Here is a 20,916-nt window from a genome sequence, read left to right on the forward strand (position 1 = left end):
CGACAGGAAGATCTTGTCATGCTGTGTTGCCTTAAGACATTTCTTGAAAGCTGTTTACCTTGTTTATTTTACGTTTAACAGCAAAATTACCTTTGTTAAGGCTATAGAAAGTCAAAACATGAGATGACAACGATGAGAAAGTCAGCATTTGTTCTAACCTAAATGAACCGAGTTCACATTTAATCATGTTGCCAAGATCAAGTTTGAGACAAGGTCTAAAGTCTGGTCTAAAGTTCACAATTACGTTAGAGAGGCTAAAGCTCCACATCACAAACGTCATAAATTAAACACCCAGTTATGTTTATTAAGTTGTGCGATCACACAGGTGGAGCTCCTAACCCAGTCTCTAGATTTCCCAGGACACTTAAAGACAGCAGTATTTGTTCAGTGTTGACAGCTGCAAGAGTTGATGTGATGACGTCGTCTCTCTTGGAGGCTTCAGGCAAACTTTCTCACAGTCAGCGCGTCAAGCTCGACAGAAACAGCATGAGGGAAACTGGAAGTCAAATAAAAGCACGGAAAACTATTTTTATTGTAAACAAGACAGAAATGTTGCACTACAACCCCCCAACACAGTTTCTTTTGTTAACCACTTCCAGCAGTGCTGTCATATATAATGGTGTGATGGATAATGCATGTAAATGCTGCCTGTTCCTTTATTATTTGAAATCATTTCAGATACTTTTTTTGCTCCCAAAACTCAGTGGCATGTGTTATGATGTCGATATCCCGGTGGTCTTGTTGGACACCGGAATAACTGACTCCAGCAAACATACAATTGCAGTTGACTAAAATACATTTACCTTTACAATATTTACGTTTTATAAGGGACACATAAAAATACAAAATGGACAACATAAAAAATTGAACATACCAAAATAATTTTTTTTCACCCAGAAAGTTCGATGAACAGCTTATAAATTGGGGGAAACGACACTCTGTGAAGCGTTATCGCTTTTATTTTGAAAGTTACAAGCGGAAATCGTATTTTTCAGGCTGACTTAACGCTAATTGTCCAAAGACAGGGCGAGGAGTGTTCTGCTTTAGCAGCTTTTTTCTCCTCTGTGGCCACTTTCTTTGTGGTTGTTGTTCATGCTGTGTTTAGATATTAGTATAAGCGGTACGTTTTTTCACCTCATAAAGTTTTGTTTTACTCATAAGTTAAGTTTACCAGTCTGTAGGCTGCTTCTTTTGAACAACGGTAGCATTTTTTTTTAACGTTATTGAGACCTTTCCAGATTGAACGATGAGACCGAGCACACTCGGATTTTATATGCGGTTTTTATTTTATCGCCGGGAAAACGAGGAAAGAACATGAGTCCTGCTTTTACTTTGGTAAGTAGTATGGCATCTATCATATCTACCCATCTTTGTTTTCTGTCTTCACACTTACTTCACAGCTTATCTGCCACTTTCTTTAAGAAAACGCTGGCTAAAGATTTCAATTTCATCGTTAGCTAATAGCTGGGCGTAAAATTTATAGCTCTCCCACACTTCTCCAATCCTTGTGCTTTCTTCATATGGTGAGAAGTCAACACCAAACGCCACTGAAACTATGGCAAGTTTAAACTGGCAGTATTACCTATAGCTATAATCACGTTTTAATGTCAGTATCAATACTTTTTCTGGTTCAGTAAATCCCTTTCTTCAACTCGGCATGCATCCAGTAAATTATTTTTATTATTTTTCTTCTTTTCGTTTATTACACTGTTCGATTTCACTGGTGACTAAAACGTTATGCCTGTATTGCTGTTCCAGCCGGCGGTTTAACAGGTTTCACTATAACGAGTCCGTTAAGTTTCCAAGTTTCAGTTCTTTGCAAGGGCGGGGTGACATTTTTTTTATTATTTATTTATTTTTACAGGTTTTTAAAAAGAAAAACATGAGCCTAGTTTCCTTTCACTCAGTCCGCATGCATTCCAGCTAATCTGCAGTTTATCTCTGTTTATCTGGACATAGTAACCATTCATAACAGAAAATATGGAGGCAATTCAGGTCACAGAGCTCCCAAAGGTCTCTGTACATAAAGGCTGTAAAATGCTTTATGAAAATCATTTGTCTGTTTTGCAACAGATGTAGGAAAATCAACTTGGTTAATTGATAACTGACAAGAGAAAGCCTCTTTGATATTAATATGCCACTCAAGGTGTTATCACTGTGGTATTGTGAAGTAATGATGTTTGGATTGTTTATCTGCCTCAGTCTGTGTTTATGAGAGGATCTGGACTGTTTCGGCACAACTAGCAGCAACAACTTGACACAAAACACCTCATGAAAGCTGTTTGTCTGTCACTCCCTCACTGGAGATGTGGAAATGAACGCCTCTGTGCCCTGCTGACTGCTGAAGGATCAGTCGTTTTAAGGCACTTTATCTTGCTCTGTCCTTTTATGTTGGCGTAAAGCAAACCTGCATTTTTCTTTTATTATACTCCCGACTGCCACTGCTGGTGATAAACTACAGTTGTACAATACCTCACCTCCAACATGTCATGTCATGCCACACGTCTCTGCAGGGCGTGTTGTGGCGGTTTTGAAGCTGCAATTAGGTTTAATTTAGTTGCCAACTGATGACTGGGTTCTCCAAGCTTTGTGTGTCCCCTGTCTAGTTTCTACATGGATGACTCAGTGAGTTTCACTAAAATAATGCCGGGATGCTACTCTGTAGAGCTGAATGCCTCATTAAAATATTTATTTTGACTTTCCCCCTGGCTTTGCTACACAACAATGTACAGTTCACTGCTTCGGGAGTAATATTTGATTTTAACTGAATACCATGGAAAAGAGGGAAGCTCCCATTTTGATATGTTTCACAGTGTTACTGTAAGTGGCCAGTGGCTGATATATTTCTGGATTTCTTGTATTTCCAAGTCAATGTTTGAATATAGATGATCTAAACATAGCTTAAACCTGTGGTTGGGTGCAAATCTTTCTGCACCATAATTATGGACACTGCTGATCCTTCTTCCTGCAGCTCAGGAAACGCAACTCATGTCTTCCTGTACTACATACCGCACACAGACGAATAAGTGCAAGTGGGTCAGTTCGGGAGCTGCATTGTCATTGCATGGTCTGGCTATGATGGAGCAGCATTCCACTACAAACATACGTTTGATTTGGGTCAAACGCAGACAAAGGCGTCATTTGCAAGACTGAGTGACTGTCCGACTGTCTGTAGCTGAATCTATTTACTGACCCTCCTCCTCTCCATCTGCAGGAATGCAGCTCATAGTCATCATGAACTATGCTGTGGAATTTTACCATGTCTCCCCTTCTTGATCCTCATGTGCAACGTGTCCAAATAGTTTGGTTCCAGCGAAGCAGGAGCAAGAGCCTTCAGCAACCATGTTGATGCCGGCTCAGGAGATATAAAACAGACTGAGTGCATTGCAAAACAATCACAGACATCAAATCTGTGCATGTTTGACAACATGTGATTTTTAGTTTAAAGTGCATATAGCAAAGGCCTCAGTTATTTAGAACATGTTGTCTTATATCTTTTTATTTTTTGTGTCTGATAAATAGTTAAACCACGTGAGGAATGCCTAATCCAGAGCTCGACCACGTGTGGATAGGTGGGGTTAAAATGCTCCCCATCATCAATTGTCATTGGCTCTTTATGCAAGAAATGAGATTCATGTGTTTTTCCGTGTCTCAAACGCTTCTTGAAATCGCATAGACGCTCTTCCCCCACACCATTTAAAGACAGCCTTTCAAATGAGGTGCATTTGATTTGCTGTACTACAGGTGGCAGGTAACCTTTTCCAGTTACCATCTTTTTCTCTCTTTTTTTTGACTAGGTTTACTTTTTAGAAACCAGCATTCACATGAGTATGCTCTTGCTGACCTCCTCCCTTTCCTTGCCTTCACCTTTGGATGCATGCTGTTTCAGAAGAAAGTTTTCCCTTGGGGTTTGTGTTTCTCTGGTCCTACAGTGTGCACTGTGCTCTTTGGATGTGTTTTAATTGTACTGATGAGTAATTTTAGTCTGTTGTCTTCTTTTTAGGTTGTTTTATAAAATGAGACAAGAGGAAAACGATCCTCTGCCACCACACAAGAGATGAAGACAGAACGGAAGCAACAATAAACTTTGTGTCTCTTTTCATTTTGATGACAGTTTATGGATAATTATCAATAAGTACATTCTGTCCGTTGTGGGGAAATACTTGATACATTTACCTATGGAGGACTCGCAATGAGCTGACACAATATGCTGGCTCTAAGAGCGGAGCAGGCCAGACGTGGGGTCGGTGAGGTTGTGCTGCAGAATGAGGCTCCCACAGCCAAGCAAGGACGGCCACCATTGAGGATACCTTCTCACAAGCAAGTCATTAACATCAAGGAGAAGATCTCCCAGTGGGAAGGTCGCAGTCAGCAGAGCAGTGGCCATGACACTGGAGTGAAAGTACATCCTCCGACTGTATCTCGGACTCTGTCTGGAGATCTCCTAGGCAACGGTTGTCCGAACGAGAGCTGGAGAGGCGGTCTTCATGCAAAAGCCGACGTCTCAAAAAGAAAGAACTCAGAATTTGATTTTCAGGAATCCCCAGCACAGGCTGGACACAGTGTGGGTGGCAGGAAGTCAGAACCGGTGTGTAGTGGTTCCAGTGAATTCTTAGCCACGTCGCCAGGAAATAAAACATTTTCAATGCAAATACTTGCATCTCCCAAAGTGGAGGCTACAGGTAAACGAATCATTACTGCCAACGGTGACCAAAAAATGGGTCGTATCTTGGATGCTGAAGTAGTTTTTAAACCTCTACCTCTGTCAACTGATGATTTAGAAGACAACATGCCTGCTGGTAACTTCTACACTTCCCGGGGTTTCTGGCGGAAGCTTGAGGGAAACAGACTGCTCTGGGAGAAAGGCAGAGGATCATCAGGTGAAGCTAACCCCCCTCCCAAACCTCAGCGGACATTCCAGTATCGGGGAACCAAGAACAGTAACAACACAGGGTACATGGTACAATGGGACAGAGGGTCCTCTCATAACAGTCACTCCAACACGAGAACCAGGAGGGTAGCTCAACCACCCAACTTCCCACCTCCTCCGTGTCCAGTTGCAAAGAGTGAAGGACTTTCAAGACATAAAAAGAACAGGTCAGTAAGTGCACAAAAAGAAAAGCAGAAATAATCACAGAGTGTACTTGTTAAAAAGTAAAGTGGAATGGAACTGTTGCAGCACTTTCTTTGATATGAACTATAGTAGAAAGGTTTACTGAACAGTTACAGTATATTTAGAGCAGTTTTGGGGTGGGGAGGGTACTGTCAGAGTCTGATTGCTGGCTGGGGTCCTGGTGTGATGTCACATGATATCTGGCAGCATTGTCGTCTATTGTCTAGAAATGGCCTAGTTCCTGAGCAGCCATGGGTCCAGGGTCATCTTCGTCGGGCACACACACAGTCCCTCTTTCATTATTTTTAAGGCCGAGTAAAACAAGACTAAACTGTGTCACATGCTTATATTATCTGTAGTCCTGTGAAAACCATTGCTTTTGACACATAAAGAGCAAACATTTAATCCTTTTTCATACGGTACATACAGACAAAGATGGTAAAGAACAAGAGTGATCAATGGTTTCAACAAAATATAAAAATAAATAGATTTTACTTCTCTACAGATAAAGCAAGTACACCATTTGGCCCTAGAAACTAATATAACTTGCTGACGATTTGTTATCATGTAAAATACCTGAAGTTATGTGTGGCTTATCCTGCATGCACAATGTTTCAGTATTATTCAAATCTGACTTGGCCATTCCATCTGAAACTGGTGAAATCTGTGCTGTCTTCCTGAAAGTAGAACTACGCACTTTGACACCAGCATTTGAAATGATTACAATACCAGTCAACACTTTGGATGTGCTTACTTTTGACTGGTGCTGTACCTGCTGATCCTGTAATAGAATTTTTGTTTCTGAAGACCTTTTATTGCATCAAAGGCTCTACTGGCTGAATTTCCTGGATTGGCCAGTCATAGAAAACTGGCAGATGTTTATAATAAATGCAGTGTAAATTATTAATTATAGACTCAGGCATTTTGAAGACTTGAAAGAGGTTTTTAGACAGTGTATAATGGTAAAATATACTTGAGTAGAAAAGAGAACTTGATACTTGGGCCATATGTCGTTTTATTGAAGAGGTTCTAATTATTGGCTTCTAATCTGGATCCATTAATTCTAATTTCATACATTTGGCAGTGTTATGAATAACAGGGTATATTTATTGCTCTATTGTTGAAATATAAACATACAAACATAGATAGGTGTAGGTGTCATTGATTGCAGTGCCTTTATCATTAGGTAGCCTTTCAAAGAAGGTTTGCTTGTAAATAAAAAGTTTTAATTGTTATTTTTTCACATGTAGGTAGAGAAAGTCTGTTTCCCCTCTGCAAGATTCACAGAGCACAGGACAGGATATGCATGGATCTATTTTTTCATAGACTGTAAAACAGAGTTTCACAAACTACTAATTGTGCAATATTTTTGTTGTTATGTATTGTAGGCAATGTAATCAACCTTTTCGGTTTATGCCAGTAGCTTGATACGGAGTCTTGCTGTCATGTCTGCACACAGACAGCACAAGGCTTCTTGTTTGACATCTTCAGAGGAAGCTTTAATTTATGCTTGCACATTATGAAGTATCTGCACCTGGCCAGGTATTTTATCACATCAACTTTAGTAACATAGCAGTTTCAGTTTCTGCACTCAGCCAGACTGGCCATTTCCATATTTCTGTACTGTCTGTGACACAGAAAAACTGTTACCATATTGCAACTTCTCTATCATGTGCTCAGTCATTTCCTTCCATGATGATTATTCTCTCTCTCCCTGCGCTATCTCCATGTTGTGCTGGGTTTGATATCAACAAGGCATTTTGTTGTGGGGAATTGGCTAAACATACAACAATAGAGTGAACAGTGTACTGGTTATCTTTAGGTCAACAGCCTTTCTCACTGCCATCACTTCTCTCCCTGTCACAGGAAGTCCTTTGAGTATGAGGATGCAGCACGTCTGACGGCAGAGCAAGGCCCTCGGGCAGATGATGCCCTTTACCATGCCTACTCTGATGACAATATTTACGAGGACATCGTCTGTAAGTCCCACTACCAATGTGCAGCTGATTTTGAGTGAACTTCCAGAGCTTCTGATTTATCTGGCTATTAGCACAAATACAAAGACAGCAAATCATAAAGACTCCTTGGTACCTGTCACTAGGTTGATGTAAATTTCAGTATTCTCAGTTTAGGATTTGGCTTATTGTCGTACAGCAGCTCAACTGATGAAGTTTCCTTTTCCTGATTTCCCACAGATTTCCTACAGTTACTGGAATTATTCCTTATGTTCAAGATGGGAAAACATGACTAGTGGGATCAGACATAACACCCATTCACAATATGTAGCGTCTGTAAATGTGGCCTAGCTGTTTGATACAAGTGTGTAATAATAGCTTTTGTATTGCAATGTCACAAATTCAGTATTTCACAGCACTTGGTAGATAGGTGCTACCATGCATTTTAAACAATTTGTTGTAGTTTCAGTGGATTTAGGCTGTCTCAGTTGCTTCTATGTCTTGAAGATGTCCAGGCATGCTGTCTAATCCTTCCCATCACTCTATTTTGCCCTCAGGTGATATGACCAGAGATAACCCCTATGAGGATGTCAAGCTATCTCCCATGTGTCTCCCTATTGCAAGGCCTCTCCCAAAGGTAATGGATAATATTCCATGTATGTCTCCCTTTAATAGTACAGGAGTATTTTTATTAGTTATGCATCAATGTAACAAATGTGTCAACCTGAGAAACAAAGGAAGAAGGAGTTATTGTAGTTTGATACCAAGTAATTAGCTGAAACTGAGCATTAACTTGGTACTTCTTTTGTTCCAGTTGCCTTCTAAACCCCAAACATTGAACAGCTATGCTAGTAAAGTGGACAGGAAGATGTTCCAAGCTGTGTCCAAATCTTCAACCATTGCAGACACTCCCAAACCAGCTGCACCACGGCGTGGAAGCACTCAAAAAATACACAGGATGCCCCAGGTACATTTGCACATACCATTGAACTTTGATACTATGGCTGGCTGACAGCATTTTTGTGCCCATTTGCATGTGTCCTGTGACTGACAGAGTGGAATATCTTCTGCTGAATGATGATTCATGTTTTACGTAGGACAGAAAAGGAGGCGGTTACTTGTTGAACAGGAAGAAGCTGATGCTGAAAGTAACAGATAGTGTTGGAGCAGTATGTGTAAACGCTTTGTGTAAATTCAGACAGAAGAGAAATACAAACATCTAACCCATGGCTGTGGAAAGGTTTTGGACAGGGACAGACTTTACTGACAAGGTAAAAGGGGAAAAAAGCATTTCTTTAAATATACTTATAAATAAAAGAGGTTATGGCTTAAAAAACCCAACGTGACCCAAGTACCGTGAGTTTGAGCTAGTTTGGAAAAGCCAGTCATGTTGATTTTTAGGTGGTTTTTAGGAAGAGACCTTGTTTTCCATTATGTAACTTTTAAATAGTGTAAAATGAATATCTGAAACTGTAGTAATAATCAAACATTGAGTGAGTTGTGTATTCTTAAATATTTTAGACAAACAGCTTTAGGGAACTCTTTGAATATATTAAAAATGCACATTTAAATCTTGACAATAACACCGTTGTTATGTGTTGTTCTGCTTCAAAACAATGCTGTTATGGTTAGTAAAGCATGTTACTCGTCATTGCCAATACGAGTTTTTCCTCAATTGGCAGCGCTTCTTTTAAAAACAAAGTTTAAGCTTCGTGCATGTGTTTTCACTATCAACCATCCAACTATGTTCTTTTAGGAAGAACAACAAGGGCATGGGTTTTAAAAAAAGAAGAAAAAAATGCTAAAAATCTGTAATATAATTATGTACTTAGTAGCTGTTAGTGGCTATATATCATAATTCCCTGTAATCAGGATTCTGCAATGGCTCTAAAATTATGGGGCTGACAAGCACCTGTGCTTCTACTACATAGTATGTCAACAAAATCGAGACTATCTTTGATGACAAGCGAGGGAGGAAGAGAGTGAAGAACCAAGGAGTCACCGTGCGAGGTGAGACACAAACACATAGTCGCAGATCCACATGTCACCCACATCAACACATCAAGATTAAGCTGAGCCTCTTGGTGGAAATACCCATCTTTTGATGATACACATAAGGCCAGTCGCAGTCGGCAATGAAATGAAATTATGAAACAAAGACTTGCTGTCTGCATCTGATTATGGCCTGTCAAGTTTTCCCCATTCCTCTGCTTCTCACTAATCTATCCCTCCTCCTCCAATTTATATAAGCAGAGGAGACCAGCGGGACTGAGAGCGACCCTGAGGACGGCACCAAAGGTATAACGAACGCACAGAATCTGTCACTTTATGCTAATTCTGGGTAAAGTTTACAGGTAGATAATTTTATATGGAGTAAATAGTATTAGTTCATAAAAATGAAAGTATAAATCCAGTGCTGCGGTGAAAGGAAAAGATAAAAACATCATATACTGTATAGTGTTACAGTGTTAAATGGTCACACCAAACATCTCCAAAGTTTTAAATAAGCGATAATCCATTCATTAGAAAGATGCAGCTAAAACAGCTTGTTTCAGACAGTGAATGAAATAAGAGGTTGAACCAAGGCTCAGCATAAGATAAAAAGGATTCTTTATTTAGTGTGAATCATGCAAATCATGCAAAGCTGTAGTAGAGTCGAAGAACAAAAAAGCAGAGTTAGAAATTAGCATGATAGGTCATCCTTGAGCAGCCTTAAAGTAGTCAATGTTATAGCTACAGTTTTACATTGTATAGACATTAAGAAGACCTTTTATTGCTTCTCTGTGCTGGTTGGGATTTTTCCCAGGATAAACATGACTGTATTGTGTCACTGTGTGGTGTCAAACAGGCTCCAGGAGATCAGTTTACATCCAGTCTACATTGAAACGTCGACCAGGCTACCGCACCCTGGAGAGAGACCTGATCCAGATGCAGCAGCAGCAGCTTTTCCAGATCTTCGTGGTGGTGTCACTAAGAAAAAGCTCCCAAGAAAACACCTACTCCCCTGAAATTACACAACAGTTCCCCAAAATGGTTAGCAGTCTGCACAACTGTCCTTTGTTCATATTACATGAATTGATGTCATTTGTGACAATTTCACGGCTAAGTTGTAATCTTGTTTGGTGATATTAAGGGATTCTCATTGTACATAACAAAAAATCCTTTTGAGAATTTGAATAAGGGGAATTTCCCAGGCTGATATAAGCCTTCTTAGAAGGACTCTGTGTTTTTCCACATTTGGGTATATATTTGCATTTTCTCCCTGGAATATGAAAGAATGATCTCTTTAGGTGCATTTGACCATATTCTTGAAACTATGTATGTTTGTTGATTTAAAAAAAAAAAGGAAAATATATATTTTTTTTAAAATGATGATGCAATTAAATGATCTTATTGGATCTCTGGGAATCAACTTGCCCTTTACTAGCCTGGAGTGTTTCTCTTTCAGTTTGAGAAGTCGTCCCGCCTTTCCAAAGAAGCTGAGGATCAGCTGAAGGTGATCCCAAGGTTCTGCTTCCCTGATTCTCAGGACTGGAAACCTTCTGCACAGATGCCTAGGTCAGCTTAAACACAACAACAACGTTTTAACACCATGCCTGATGTATGCTGTGTCACAGCAAAGCTAAGCTAGTGATGTAATGGTAACATGAGACTATTATTTCTTCATCTTCCTTTTATTTCCTTTGTGTTGGAATCCTTTTGTTGACTTTGTATTGTTCAGCGTTCTTGTTTATGCCATGTTTATTACCCCATTTCCTCTTTTTCTATTAATATCTCCAGCTATTAGTTGTAACCCATAAATCGCTGTTGCAATAGCTTAAATTCCCCACAGGGATGATTAAAGTTTTGTCTGATCTAATTAAATCGGAGTGCTAAGGGAATTGGCTATGCATTTTGTGTCTATGTGCAGTTCATTGTTGTAATGAGGGTTATGCTCAGAACTTGCACTCCCTTGCTGCCTCTAAAATATGTATCTGTACCAGTACAAACTACCGGACGACAAATATGTACATGTAAATATTTTCTGTCTTTATTTAGTGTAGTGTTTTTCCTGTTTAATTAATTATAATGAATTATAATGAAAACATTCATATCAAGCCAGCTCTTTTCCCCACCAATTTGTATACAAGGAACATCATGGTTAAATTACCTCAGATAAATAGCATTTCCTGTGTTTGCGTTGACAGTGAGACGTTTTCCTTTGTCCTGACTGGAGAAGATGGCAGCCGCTGGTTTTGTTACTGCCGTAAGATCCTGGTGAGTATTTATGTGTTTTGATTTGTGTTTTAATCACTGACTCGTGTGCGTGTGCGTGCGTGCGTGTGCGTGTGTGTGTGTGTGTGTGTGTGTGTGTGTGTGTGTCATGATATGGCAGCTTGCCCTGTGCTTACTCAATATCTCTTAGGAGATGTGAGTCACAGACCATAAACCACTTCTGTATTAATGACAGAGAGCAAGAAGAATTTCATCATGTTCCCTTTCCCTCAGTCTGAGAAGGGTTCAGTTTTGTATGTTGAAATTATGACAAGTGTTGTGCTTTTTTTTTGCTTTTTTTTTTTTTTACTGTTAAAGTACTGCGGTTGTCTTGTTAAGATGTCTGCGTTAAAACTTTGTTGTTGGGTAGTACAGACAGATCTAGGCCACATCTAATGTGGAGAGTTTTACATTTTGTTTTCCTCAACTCGCACAACTTAGAGAGCCCTTTTCAGTTTGCTGTTTCTCCAGACGCTGCTTCAGATACTGTGTCATTAACATCTATTTCAATTTCACTTCATTAACCTGCAGGTTATTTTCTTGATTAATCCAGTAATTGTGTTTGTAACATGGCGGAAACCATTGCAAAGTGTCTGCTGTAAATCCCCAAAGCATAAAATTCTGTGCTCAGATTACTTGTGGCGCCCAGCTTTCCTGCACTTAGAAATCTTCAATTTGCAGTTAGAGAATAGCTTCATATGACTGCTTTTCATAACAACAAAACGGTCCAGTCACGATTACAAAGAATCTCTATAGGATTTAATCCATCTTACACCAAGTGATCATCTCATGGGTCATTTTTATGGCCTATATTCTGTGGATTGTGATGGATCCTGATCCAGATGAGCTTTGTGTCATTGACATTCTACTTAAATTTTATTGTGCAAGCACAGTTTTTACAGATTTTTCAGTTTTTTTATAGTTTCAATATTGGATGTTACATCTAATGAAGTGGACATGGGGAAAAAACTGATTGCCACTATCAAAAACATGGATAGAGACTTAAAGACTTTTAGGATTTTCTACTCCTGCCATTTTAGAGAGTGAGAGAGATATGCCATGTTTACTGGTGTTGTAATGACATCCCTGTTTCTTCCTTTTTAATATTTGAAACTGTCTCTTTAAGCCCAGTGGAAAGGGGAAGAGACTTCCTGAGGTGCACTGTATGGTCAGCAAGCTGGGCTGTTTCAATCTTTTTGCAAAGGTAAAGACACAACACATGTGCACACATATTTCTGCTGATAGAACTTTTTACTGCGAGATGAAAAGAGCTGGATCGACTATAGTTTAGTGCTAATCCCCTGAAGATTGTAAAACCCGCTGCCTTAAAACTGCATGTTTAAGGATAGGATGAGGGTGCACTAGAAGATAATCCTGAGGAGTCATTGGGTGTGGGTTTTTTTCCCAAAAAGAAATCATATGCATGTAACTGTGTCTCATCCATCCTTCAGCTGGCCTGAGGGAAATTAACAACCAGTAGTGTGCTCTGAAGGAAAACCCCATCTGCATGCAAAGCTATATCTGGCTTCTGTTTTATTGTCAAGATTTTATTCAAAAGTAGTTTCTTCCAGAGTTAAAATGATTGATCTGGCTTTGTCTGACCAGATTCTGGAAGAGGTGGAGAGGCGCAGAGAAATATCTCCGGCTCTCGTGTACCCTTTTATGCGTACTGTGATGGAAGCTCCTTTTCCAGCCCCTGGACGCACAGTTACCGTTAAGAGCTTCCTCCCAGGCGCTGGGAGTGAGGTAAGCCTGAAACCAAAAGAGGAAATGTTAATTAGTAGTTTTGTTCCTTCTAGCCACTCCCTTCTGCAAACTCAGAATGACTCAAAATTTTAGGGCACTTGTGAAAACAATAGCGCTCGCTATCTCAGCCATGCTGGAACATCTATGTGTGTTTTTAAACACTGACAGTAAACTGTTTGATCACTGCTGTTTTACAGAGTCAAAATATGCAAAGTAATGATCCTTCCCAGTAAAACTCAGGAAGTGTGGCAAAGTCAAAGCCTTACATTTGAAAGTCCCAGATTTAAAACGTATATCTAAAGTCCCCAGCTATCATTTGACCATTGACTATAACCTCTCAAAATTCAAGAGCTCAGCATCATATTCAGTCCATTTCAACACCGTTTTACTTATATAGCAAAATCATAACAGTTGCCTCAATGTGCTTTATAGTGTAAGGTGAAGATCCTACAATAATGGAGAAAAAAACCCAATAATGATATTACCCCCTGTGAGCAAGCATCTGGCAACAGTGGGAAGAAAAAAAACCCCTTTTAACAGGAAGAAACCTCAGGCAGAACGTGGCTCAGGGTGGGGCGGCCATCTGCCGTAACCAGTTGGAGATGAGGGGAGAGAGTCAGGACAAAAAACACACCTATCTCCCCAGGTGCTTTTTATGTTTTTGTTTGGCATACCCACATGGAAAAACTTATATCGGAAGAATTACAAGGCTGAAATGTACATATCAGATTTCATTCTTTAAAAAAAGAAAAACAACCTCTAGTTTCTGGAATTGTGTTTATTTGACATGTGGCCAGAACAGAACAAAACCCCTGGCTCTAATCATTCACAAGTCTCCGGTGATCTGGCGGATAGTTAAAAGGTCGAACAACATTAACATGGATATCCAGCATCCTAAAAAGCTTAGTTTTGCATAAACGCTTCAGCCATTCAGACACACTGTCAACAACTACAAGTTATATTTAGCCTGACTTTGTGTGCTCTCTTGCAAGGAACTGACTTTATGCCGACCTGTGGACTCCAGACTGGAGCATGTGGACTTTGACAGTCTGCTGGAATGTCTCAGTGTCGCAAAACTCCTGCAGGTTTTCGCCTCCCTTCTGCTCGAGAGGAGGGTCATCTTTGTCGCTGACAAACTCAGGTATGATGTAGTACCACGCATCTCACAGCAGGACCCGTCAGACATTGATGGCTATAATGCCTTTGTAAGGTTGCAGTGTTATGTCAAACTTGCAGCAGTTCCTGTTAAAGCTGAGCATCTGTTTCAACAGTTGACAGCATTAGGTCATACAGGATGTAACACAGATTTCTGTCCAACATTGGTTTGGCCTTTGTTCACACAAAGTAGCCATACCTATGACTGGTATGTGTACAACCTTAGTGCAGAGTTATATTACTGCACCAATGTGTTTCTTTGATCCAGTTACCATAACTCACTTTTACTGTGACTAAATAACCAAATAGTAATATAGAAATGCTAACACTGGGTACAAATAACACATTGCACATGGTGAAATTAACTGTGTTTTACGTCATTCAAGTAACATCTGTGAGCTGCTTGTTACACTGAGCTTAAAAAATAGAGACTGCCACATTAGAGAAAGTGACACAGTCTAAAATCAATTAAGAAAAATCAAAAGATCACATACACTAAATGACTAATTAAAAGGTTCTAATAGCATGGCAAGCAATTACTGCAGTGCTCTAAAAGTGACTGATGGTAATTAGAAAGTTATTAAATGTAGATGGTGAGTAAATGTCCATGAAAAATTAAAAAAAAAAATTTCAATAGAATAGAATAGAATGCCCTTATTGTCACTATACAGTTGTACAATGAGATACAGAGCATCTCCTACTCAGTGCAAACATGCTGGGGGGGGGGGGGTACAGTTCTGAAAAGTAATATGTAATAAATAGTGTTGTGTATATACAGTTGGGTTATTGCACATAGAATTGGTATTGCACCGTGGTGGTCCATAGAGGAAGTGGGAAGTGGGGGGCTGTGTTATCGGTGCATGTGTGAGTTCAGGGTGGTTATGGCTTTGGGGAAGAAACTGTTTTTGAGTCTGTGGGTTTTTGTGCTGATGCACCTGTAGCGTTTTCCTGAGGGAAGCAGGCTGAACATGTTGAAGCCAGGGTGGGAGCTGTCCTTGATAATGTTTGCTGCTCTGCTGAGGCAGCGGGAGGAATAAATGTCCATCAGGGAGGGGAGAGGGCAGCCGATGATCTTTTGTGCTGTCTTGACCACACTCTGAAGCCTCACTCTATCCGCCTTGGTGCAGCTGCCGTACCATACCGTGATGCAGTAGGTTAGCAGGCTCTCAATGGACGAGCGGTAGAAGGTCAGCAGCAGGTTGGAGTTCAGCTTGTACTTCCTGAGGACTCTCAGGAAGTGCAGCCGCTGTTGGGCCTTCTTGACGACCGCTGAGATGTTTTCTGTCCAGGAGATGTCAGCAGAGATGAGGACACCAAGGAACTGGAAGGTGTGGACCCTCTCCACACACTCCCCGTTGATGTAAAGGGGGGCTAAGTCAGTGCTGTGTCTCCTGAAGTCAACAATGAGCTCTTTGGTTTTCTTAGTGTTCAGTGTCAGGTTGTTTTCTGAACACCATGCTGCCAGCTTCAGGACTTCCTCTCTGTAGTCTGCCTCGTCTCCCTTCGAGATGAGTCCGACTACCGTGGTGTCATCAGCAAACTTGATGATGAGAGTGTTGTTGTGGGTCGAACTGCAGTCGTGGGTGTAGAGAGAATACAGGAGGGGGCTCAGCACACAGCCCTGTGGGGAGCCGGTGCTCAGTGTGCGAGTGGAGGAGAGATGAGGGCCGAGTCTTACAGTCTGGGGCCGGTTTGTGAGAAAGTCCTTTATCCAGGCACATGTGAGAGGAGGGAGGCCAAGAGTGACCAGTTTGGTGATGAGGATGTCCGGGATGATTGTATTAAAGGCTGAGCTGTAGTCCACGACGAGCATTCGGACGTAGCTCTGCCGCTGCTCTAGGTGACTCAGCACAGCGTGGAGGGCTGTGGCGATGGCGTCTTCTGTAGATCTGTTTGCGCGGTATGCAAACTGGTGGGGGTCGAATTCTGGGGGGAGGTAATCCTTGATGTGCTGAAGGACTAGTCTCTCAAAGCGTTTCATGATTACGGGGTGAGGGCCACAGGGCGGTAATCATTCAGGCTGGAGATGGGAGACTTCTTCGGCACTGGGATGATTGTGGCTGATTTTAGACAGGATGGGATGGCTGCCTGATCCAGTGAGAGGTTGAAGAGTCTGGTGAAGATGAGGGTGAGCTGGTGTGCGCATGCTCTTAGTACCTTGCCAGGTACTCCGTCTGGACCGGCCGCCTTCCTGGGGTTCACTGCTAGGAGCACACGTCTGACATCGTGCTCCGTTACAGTGAGTGGAGCGGTGCAGGAACCAGGTGAGGATGAGGATGGGAGCAGGGCTGAGGCAGAGCTGAGGCTTTATTTGAAACTTGGCTTTTTGCTAAGATCAGCTGAAAATGTGTGTGGGCTGGTAAATTAGCGATTCACCTTTTAAAGATTGAATATCTTAGTGTGGCTACAGAACAGCCATGCTTGGAATAAAAAGGGTCTTTGGCAAAACCGTGACAAGAAAATGTTAGCTGTAGAAGTTGAGCAACCAGATGAAAGCGGAGGAGGATTTTCACAGCACGCATGCAACTTTCAGTAAAGGGACAAGGCGTGTCAGCAGGAGTAGTAGTAACTGCTGAACTAAGAGGATTAACATGGATCTGTTGCATTTTGAGAGAATCCTTTGATACTTAAGGCGTTTTGCTGAAAGCTCTTACAGTTTATTGTGAGTGTTTGGTGGAAAATAATACATGTGGCCATCCTCTATCTTTAGGGAGCCATGATTGATATCTCAGTGTCATATGATCTGTGTGGGAACTGCATGAATAGTGTTTTGTTAAACCTCATCTCTCATCTAATCTCTTCACTGCAGTGTGCTGTCACGCTGCGGCCATGCAGCCTTGGCGCTGCTCTACCCGTTTACTTGGCAGCACACCTTCGTGCCTGTGTTACCAGCCAGCATGCTGGACATCAGCTGTTCCCCCACCCCATTCCTCATTGGGGTGCTGGCACCCTGCCTGCCACAGGTGCTGGAGCTTCCCATTGAAGAGGTCTGTAAAAATAATTTTGAAATAATTAGAGGTTTAAAAAGACAGTCCTGTCTGTGTAATGGTTTAATAGCTGTATATTCACTCCACACATGCTGTTGCTTCCACTGTGCAGCAGCACACTGTAACTCAGACTCACTGGACCTTTATATAACTCTTATTACAAAATTGTCAAGTCTTACAGTTAGTAACTGTCAATTCTTCTTCTTGCTGTCTTCCCAGGTGCTCATAGTGGATCTGTGTGCAAACAAGTTTGTCATTCAGGTGTGTACACACAACGTATAATGGGAATGATAGGTGTGGTCTCAGTCAAAAAGATGGCTTTGCCTACACTTGTCCCTTGGTGGCATGCTGAATATTTTGAGAGTGACAAACTACATGGGATGTAAGCCCAGAGCATAGTCCTGTCACAATCAAAACATTAAGGCTGATTCAGTGCTGCAATTTTGTCAGTTAACAGTAAGTCTTTTCAGTCATTGATAGACTTTTGTGTGGCTGTGCTCATTATATTAGTATACACATAATGAGTAATTCTAGAAACATCCCTCCATTCAGTTTGAATTTATGAATAAAGGGCTAAAAAATCTTTGACTTACACAGTGTGGGCTGGAGGCATTCTGCTCCTTTGGCCTATTGCATTCTTGCACATTAAACAGTAAATGGCTACATTTCCCAGTACAGAGTGCCTTTAAAGTTTAACACTGGGTCTTGGGTTTTAAATCTGGTGTATAAAAAAACAATCTGATCAAAGCACCAAATATGATTATTTTGTAAATTTGTCACAGCAAAAATGGGAAAACACGAGTGACATTTGATGTTTTTATATTGAGGCTACTATAGATATTAACTGTGAGACAATATGACGGATTGACTGTTGACCCTTCTTGTGATGTGTGACAGCTGGGCGATGAGGACTGCATTCTGCCCAGTAAACTGCAGGCGGCGCTGCAGCAGATCCTGGAGGAGAGGGAAGATATTCTAAGAGAAGAAAATGGAAACACGTGTGGAGGTTGGTGGAACAGACACGAAGAACACAAGATTTATCTACAAAACAGTCTCTGTATCACAAGATGAAGTTCCATTTTTAAAGTGACAATGAGAAGAATATTTGCTGGCATCAGTTTTCATCATAGCACTATCAGCGTGTCCTTTTGTTCAGCCAGCTAAATCTGGCTGTGCAGAAATGAGCTGCAAATGTCAGCAGCACAGCAAGCCAAAACTACTGCAGATCAATGCACATTCTGTTTTCTGCTCATTAGTTCCAATTGTGTGATTACAAATCTATAACCAGATCTGTGTTGATGACCCCTTGTTGTTGTTCTTTTTTTTTTTTTTTCATGTAATCATAGGCTTGTAGCATTTCGTTAAGTACTAACCTTACTGCTGTGCTAACATTTTCCTTATTTAATCATTCAGACCAGCAAATTGATTTGAGCTCCTTGGTGTCGGAGGCGTTTGTGCGATTGTTCGTGGAGCTAGTGGGACACTATCCTCTCCACATGGTCGAGTCCCCCAATGGCAACAAGGAGCTCCAGCGGGACAGTTTCCGCAAATCTCATCCCTCTCGGGGAGTCCGCCAGTTCCTGCAGCTCTTCATGGACACCCAGATGTTTGCTGGTTTCATTCAGGACAAGGAGCTGCGCAAGGGAGGAGGAAGAGGTCATTTTTTTATATGTTATATTTTTTCTGTTTGGGAATATTTTGTTTCCAGGCACTGTTAGAGTTCTGAAAAAAATAGGTCAAACTAAATCATGAGGCAGCAGGAGACACTCATGCCAGCTGGAACTGTGCTCGATTTAGATTTCATTGCTTCGGAGGCTTTACCTTTTAACATAATAACTGCAGAGCTGTGCCAATAAACAGCAAAATACAAAAGCAAAACCGAAGTTAGAATTCATCCAGCTACACTGTGAAACGTAGCCAGCGTTGTACATCTTGGTGGTACAGATGAATGTGAAGAATATAAAGCATCATCCTGCAAGATGTTGCATAAAAGTTCAAATAAACAAGTCAGATGTTTCCACATAACCGGTAAATGGATAAATAGCAGTGTTGAATCATATTAAAGCAGACATATGCATTAAATTAAATGAGTCACAACAAGCGAGCCTAAAACTGAGTGAAAACAATTTTCCCTGCATGCAAGCACTAGGGGCTGGGCGTATAAACGGACAAAAAGTATGCATAAGCCTTTTCCCACTCAATGCTATTTATAAAGATGTGCAGACCACACACATAAATTCAAACAGTGCATACGCACGTTTGATACGGTCTAAGTGAAAAATAAGGTGAGACAAACTTCGATGCTGCGTGTAAAAGAGACCATGAGCATGTACATCTTTATCAGTGTGATGGAAATAATGCACTTATCTGCCTGTGTTTCCACATTTTTAGACATCTGGTCTGTGCTAATGAGCTGTAGCATGTGATGACTGTCTAATCCTTTTTTTCTGCTCCTGCCTTTCCATCTTTCCCACAGGTCTCTTTGAAACCAGAGTGGCCGAGTATCTGGATTCACACCCTGAGCCTGAGCCAAGTGGTGTGAACAAATTTCTTAAAGGACTGGGTAAGTGTCACTTTGTTAAATGTTCATTTTAAAAGGTTAGTGTTCATCACTTAATTGTTCCTCTTCTGCTTTTAGGAAACAAGATGAAGCTCCTGCAAATTAAATGAAAAAAAAGGCCAACATCTCTGTAAAAGCAAGACTTTGTGATTAAAAACAGAACTCTTGTTGCTCCTGGTCTGAGAAATGACCGTGCCTGTGAAAGAGTCTTCTGTCAGAGGGTGAAAGGGACAAAGAAGACTTGATGTGGAGGAGCAGACTCATGTTATAACCATGAACTCAAGTTTGAGACCAGTCCATTTCTTACTGGGAGAAAACTGGAAAAGTGTGTCTGGGATATTGTTTTGTTTTTTAAATTTTACAAATTCTTTTGAGGACCTTAGAATCGACTGTTGTATCTTTGAGCGTGTGGTTATAACCACTATGTCCATTTACACAGAAACTTGTTTACTTGGAACTCTACTAACATTTGAATCGCATCAATCTTGCATTTCAATCAAGTACTTTACATTTTCAGTTTGTGTGCATGGATCCAGCCTGGTGGGTCTTTTGTTTCTCATACTTGCGTGTAAATAACATTCTCATTGTTGCATTCCTGTCACTTGGATGCTGTGTCTCTGTTGTTCCTTCATTTTGGGATTAATATCTCTAAGAGAACATCTCAGTTTTTCTAGGTTCAAACTCAGTCTGATCAATTGGTCGTTATACTTTTTTTTTATTCTTGGTTTTCATTCTGTTTACTGGAATTGTAAATATATTTTGACATTTTGCACATGTTCAGAACAAGTGTACAGTATTTGGAATATTTTTGTATTAAAGCATGACTTATCATACTTTTTAAATGTAAGCTTCAAAGACTGTTTAATGCTCAGTTGTTTATTATACACAAAGCTTTGGGTTCTATCTTAACCCTCTATAACAGACCACTTTCAAGCCATTATTTTTCTTTATTTTTTTTATCTTAACATAGGTTGTCTGCTTCAAAATGTGAGTATAGTGAGATTATTTTTAGTTTATGTAGGTTATTCAAATAGATCAGGAAGGGAAAAAAGCAGGATGTGATTGGTTGATGTGAAATAACAAAATGCCCTGTTTATACAGGAAAAGACTATTTACATATGGAAATTGTAATTCTAGTATTATCTA

General features: G+C 40.6%; 1 protein-coding gene across 4 annotated transcripts; it reads left to right on the forward strand.

Annotated features, from left to right (window-relative positions):
* The first annotated feature begins 57 nt into the window (after positions 1–57).
* On the forward strand, positions 58–20,612 carry dennd2c (DENN/MADD domain containing 2C). 4 transcript variants are annotated; one of them, XM_025902002.1, is made up of 20 exons: positions 58–1,335; positions 3,798–3,908; positions 4,004–5,097; positions 6,980–7,092; positions 7,626–7,705; positions 7,883–8,035; positions 9,000–9,078; positions 9,319–9,366; positions 9,917–10,101; positions 10,517–10,626; positions 11,256–11,325; positions 12,449–12,526; positions 12,928–13,068; positions 14,061–14,209; positions 17,033–17,210; positions 17,430–17,471; positions 18,108–18,216; positions 18,624–18,866; positions 19,687–19,773; positions 19,849–20,612. In XM_025902002.1, the coding sequence occupies exons 3-20, from the start codon at positions 4,208–4,210 to the stop codon at positions 19,878–19,880; spliced, it is 2,787 nt and encodes a 928-aa protein (XP_025757787.1). In that variant the 5' UTR covers positions 58–1,335; positions 3,798–3,908; positions 4,004–4,207; the 3' UTR covers positions 19,881–20,612. The 4 variants fall into 4 exon arrangements, with proteins under 4 accessions (XP_025757787.1, XP_013129185.1, XP_013129182.1 ...); XM_013273731.3 differs by lacking the exon at positions 3,798–3,908 and having other exon boundaries at positions 4,004–4,682; positions 4,782–5,097; XM_013273728.3 differs by lacking the exon at positions 3,798–3,908.
* Positions 20,613–20,916: the final 304 nt, after the last annotated feature.

This window comes from Oreochromis niloticus, linkage group LG20, assembly GCF_001858045.2.
Source record: "Oreochromis niloticus isolate F11D_XX linkage group LG20, O_niloticus_UMD_NMBU, whole genome shotgun sequence".
Lineage (NCBI taxonomy): Eukaryota > Metazoa > Chordata > Actinopteri > Cichliformes > Cichlidae > Oreochromis > Oreochromis niloticus.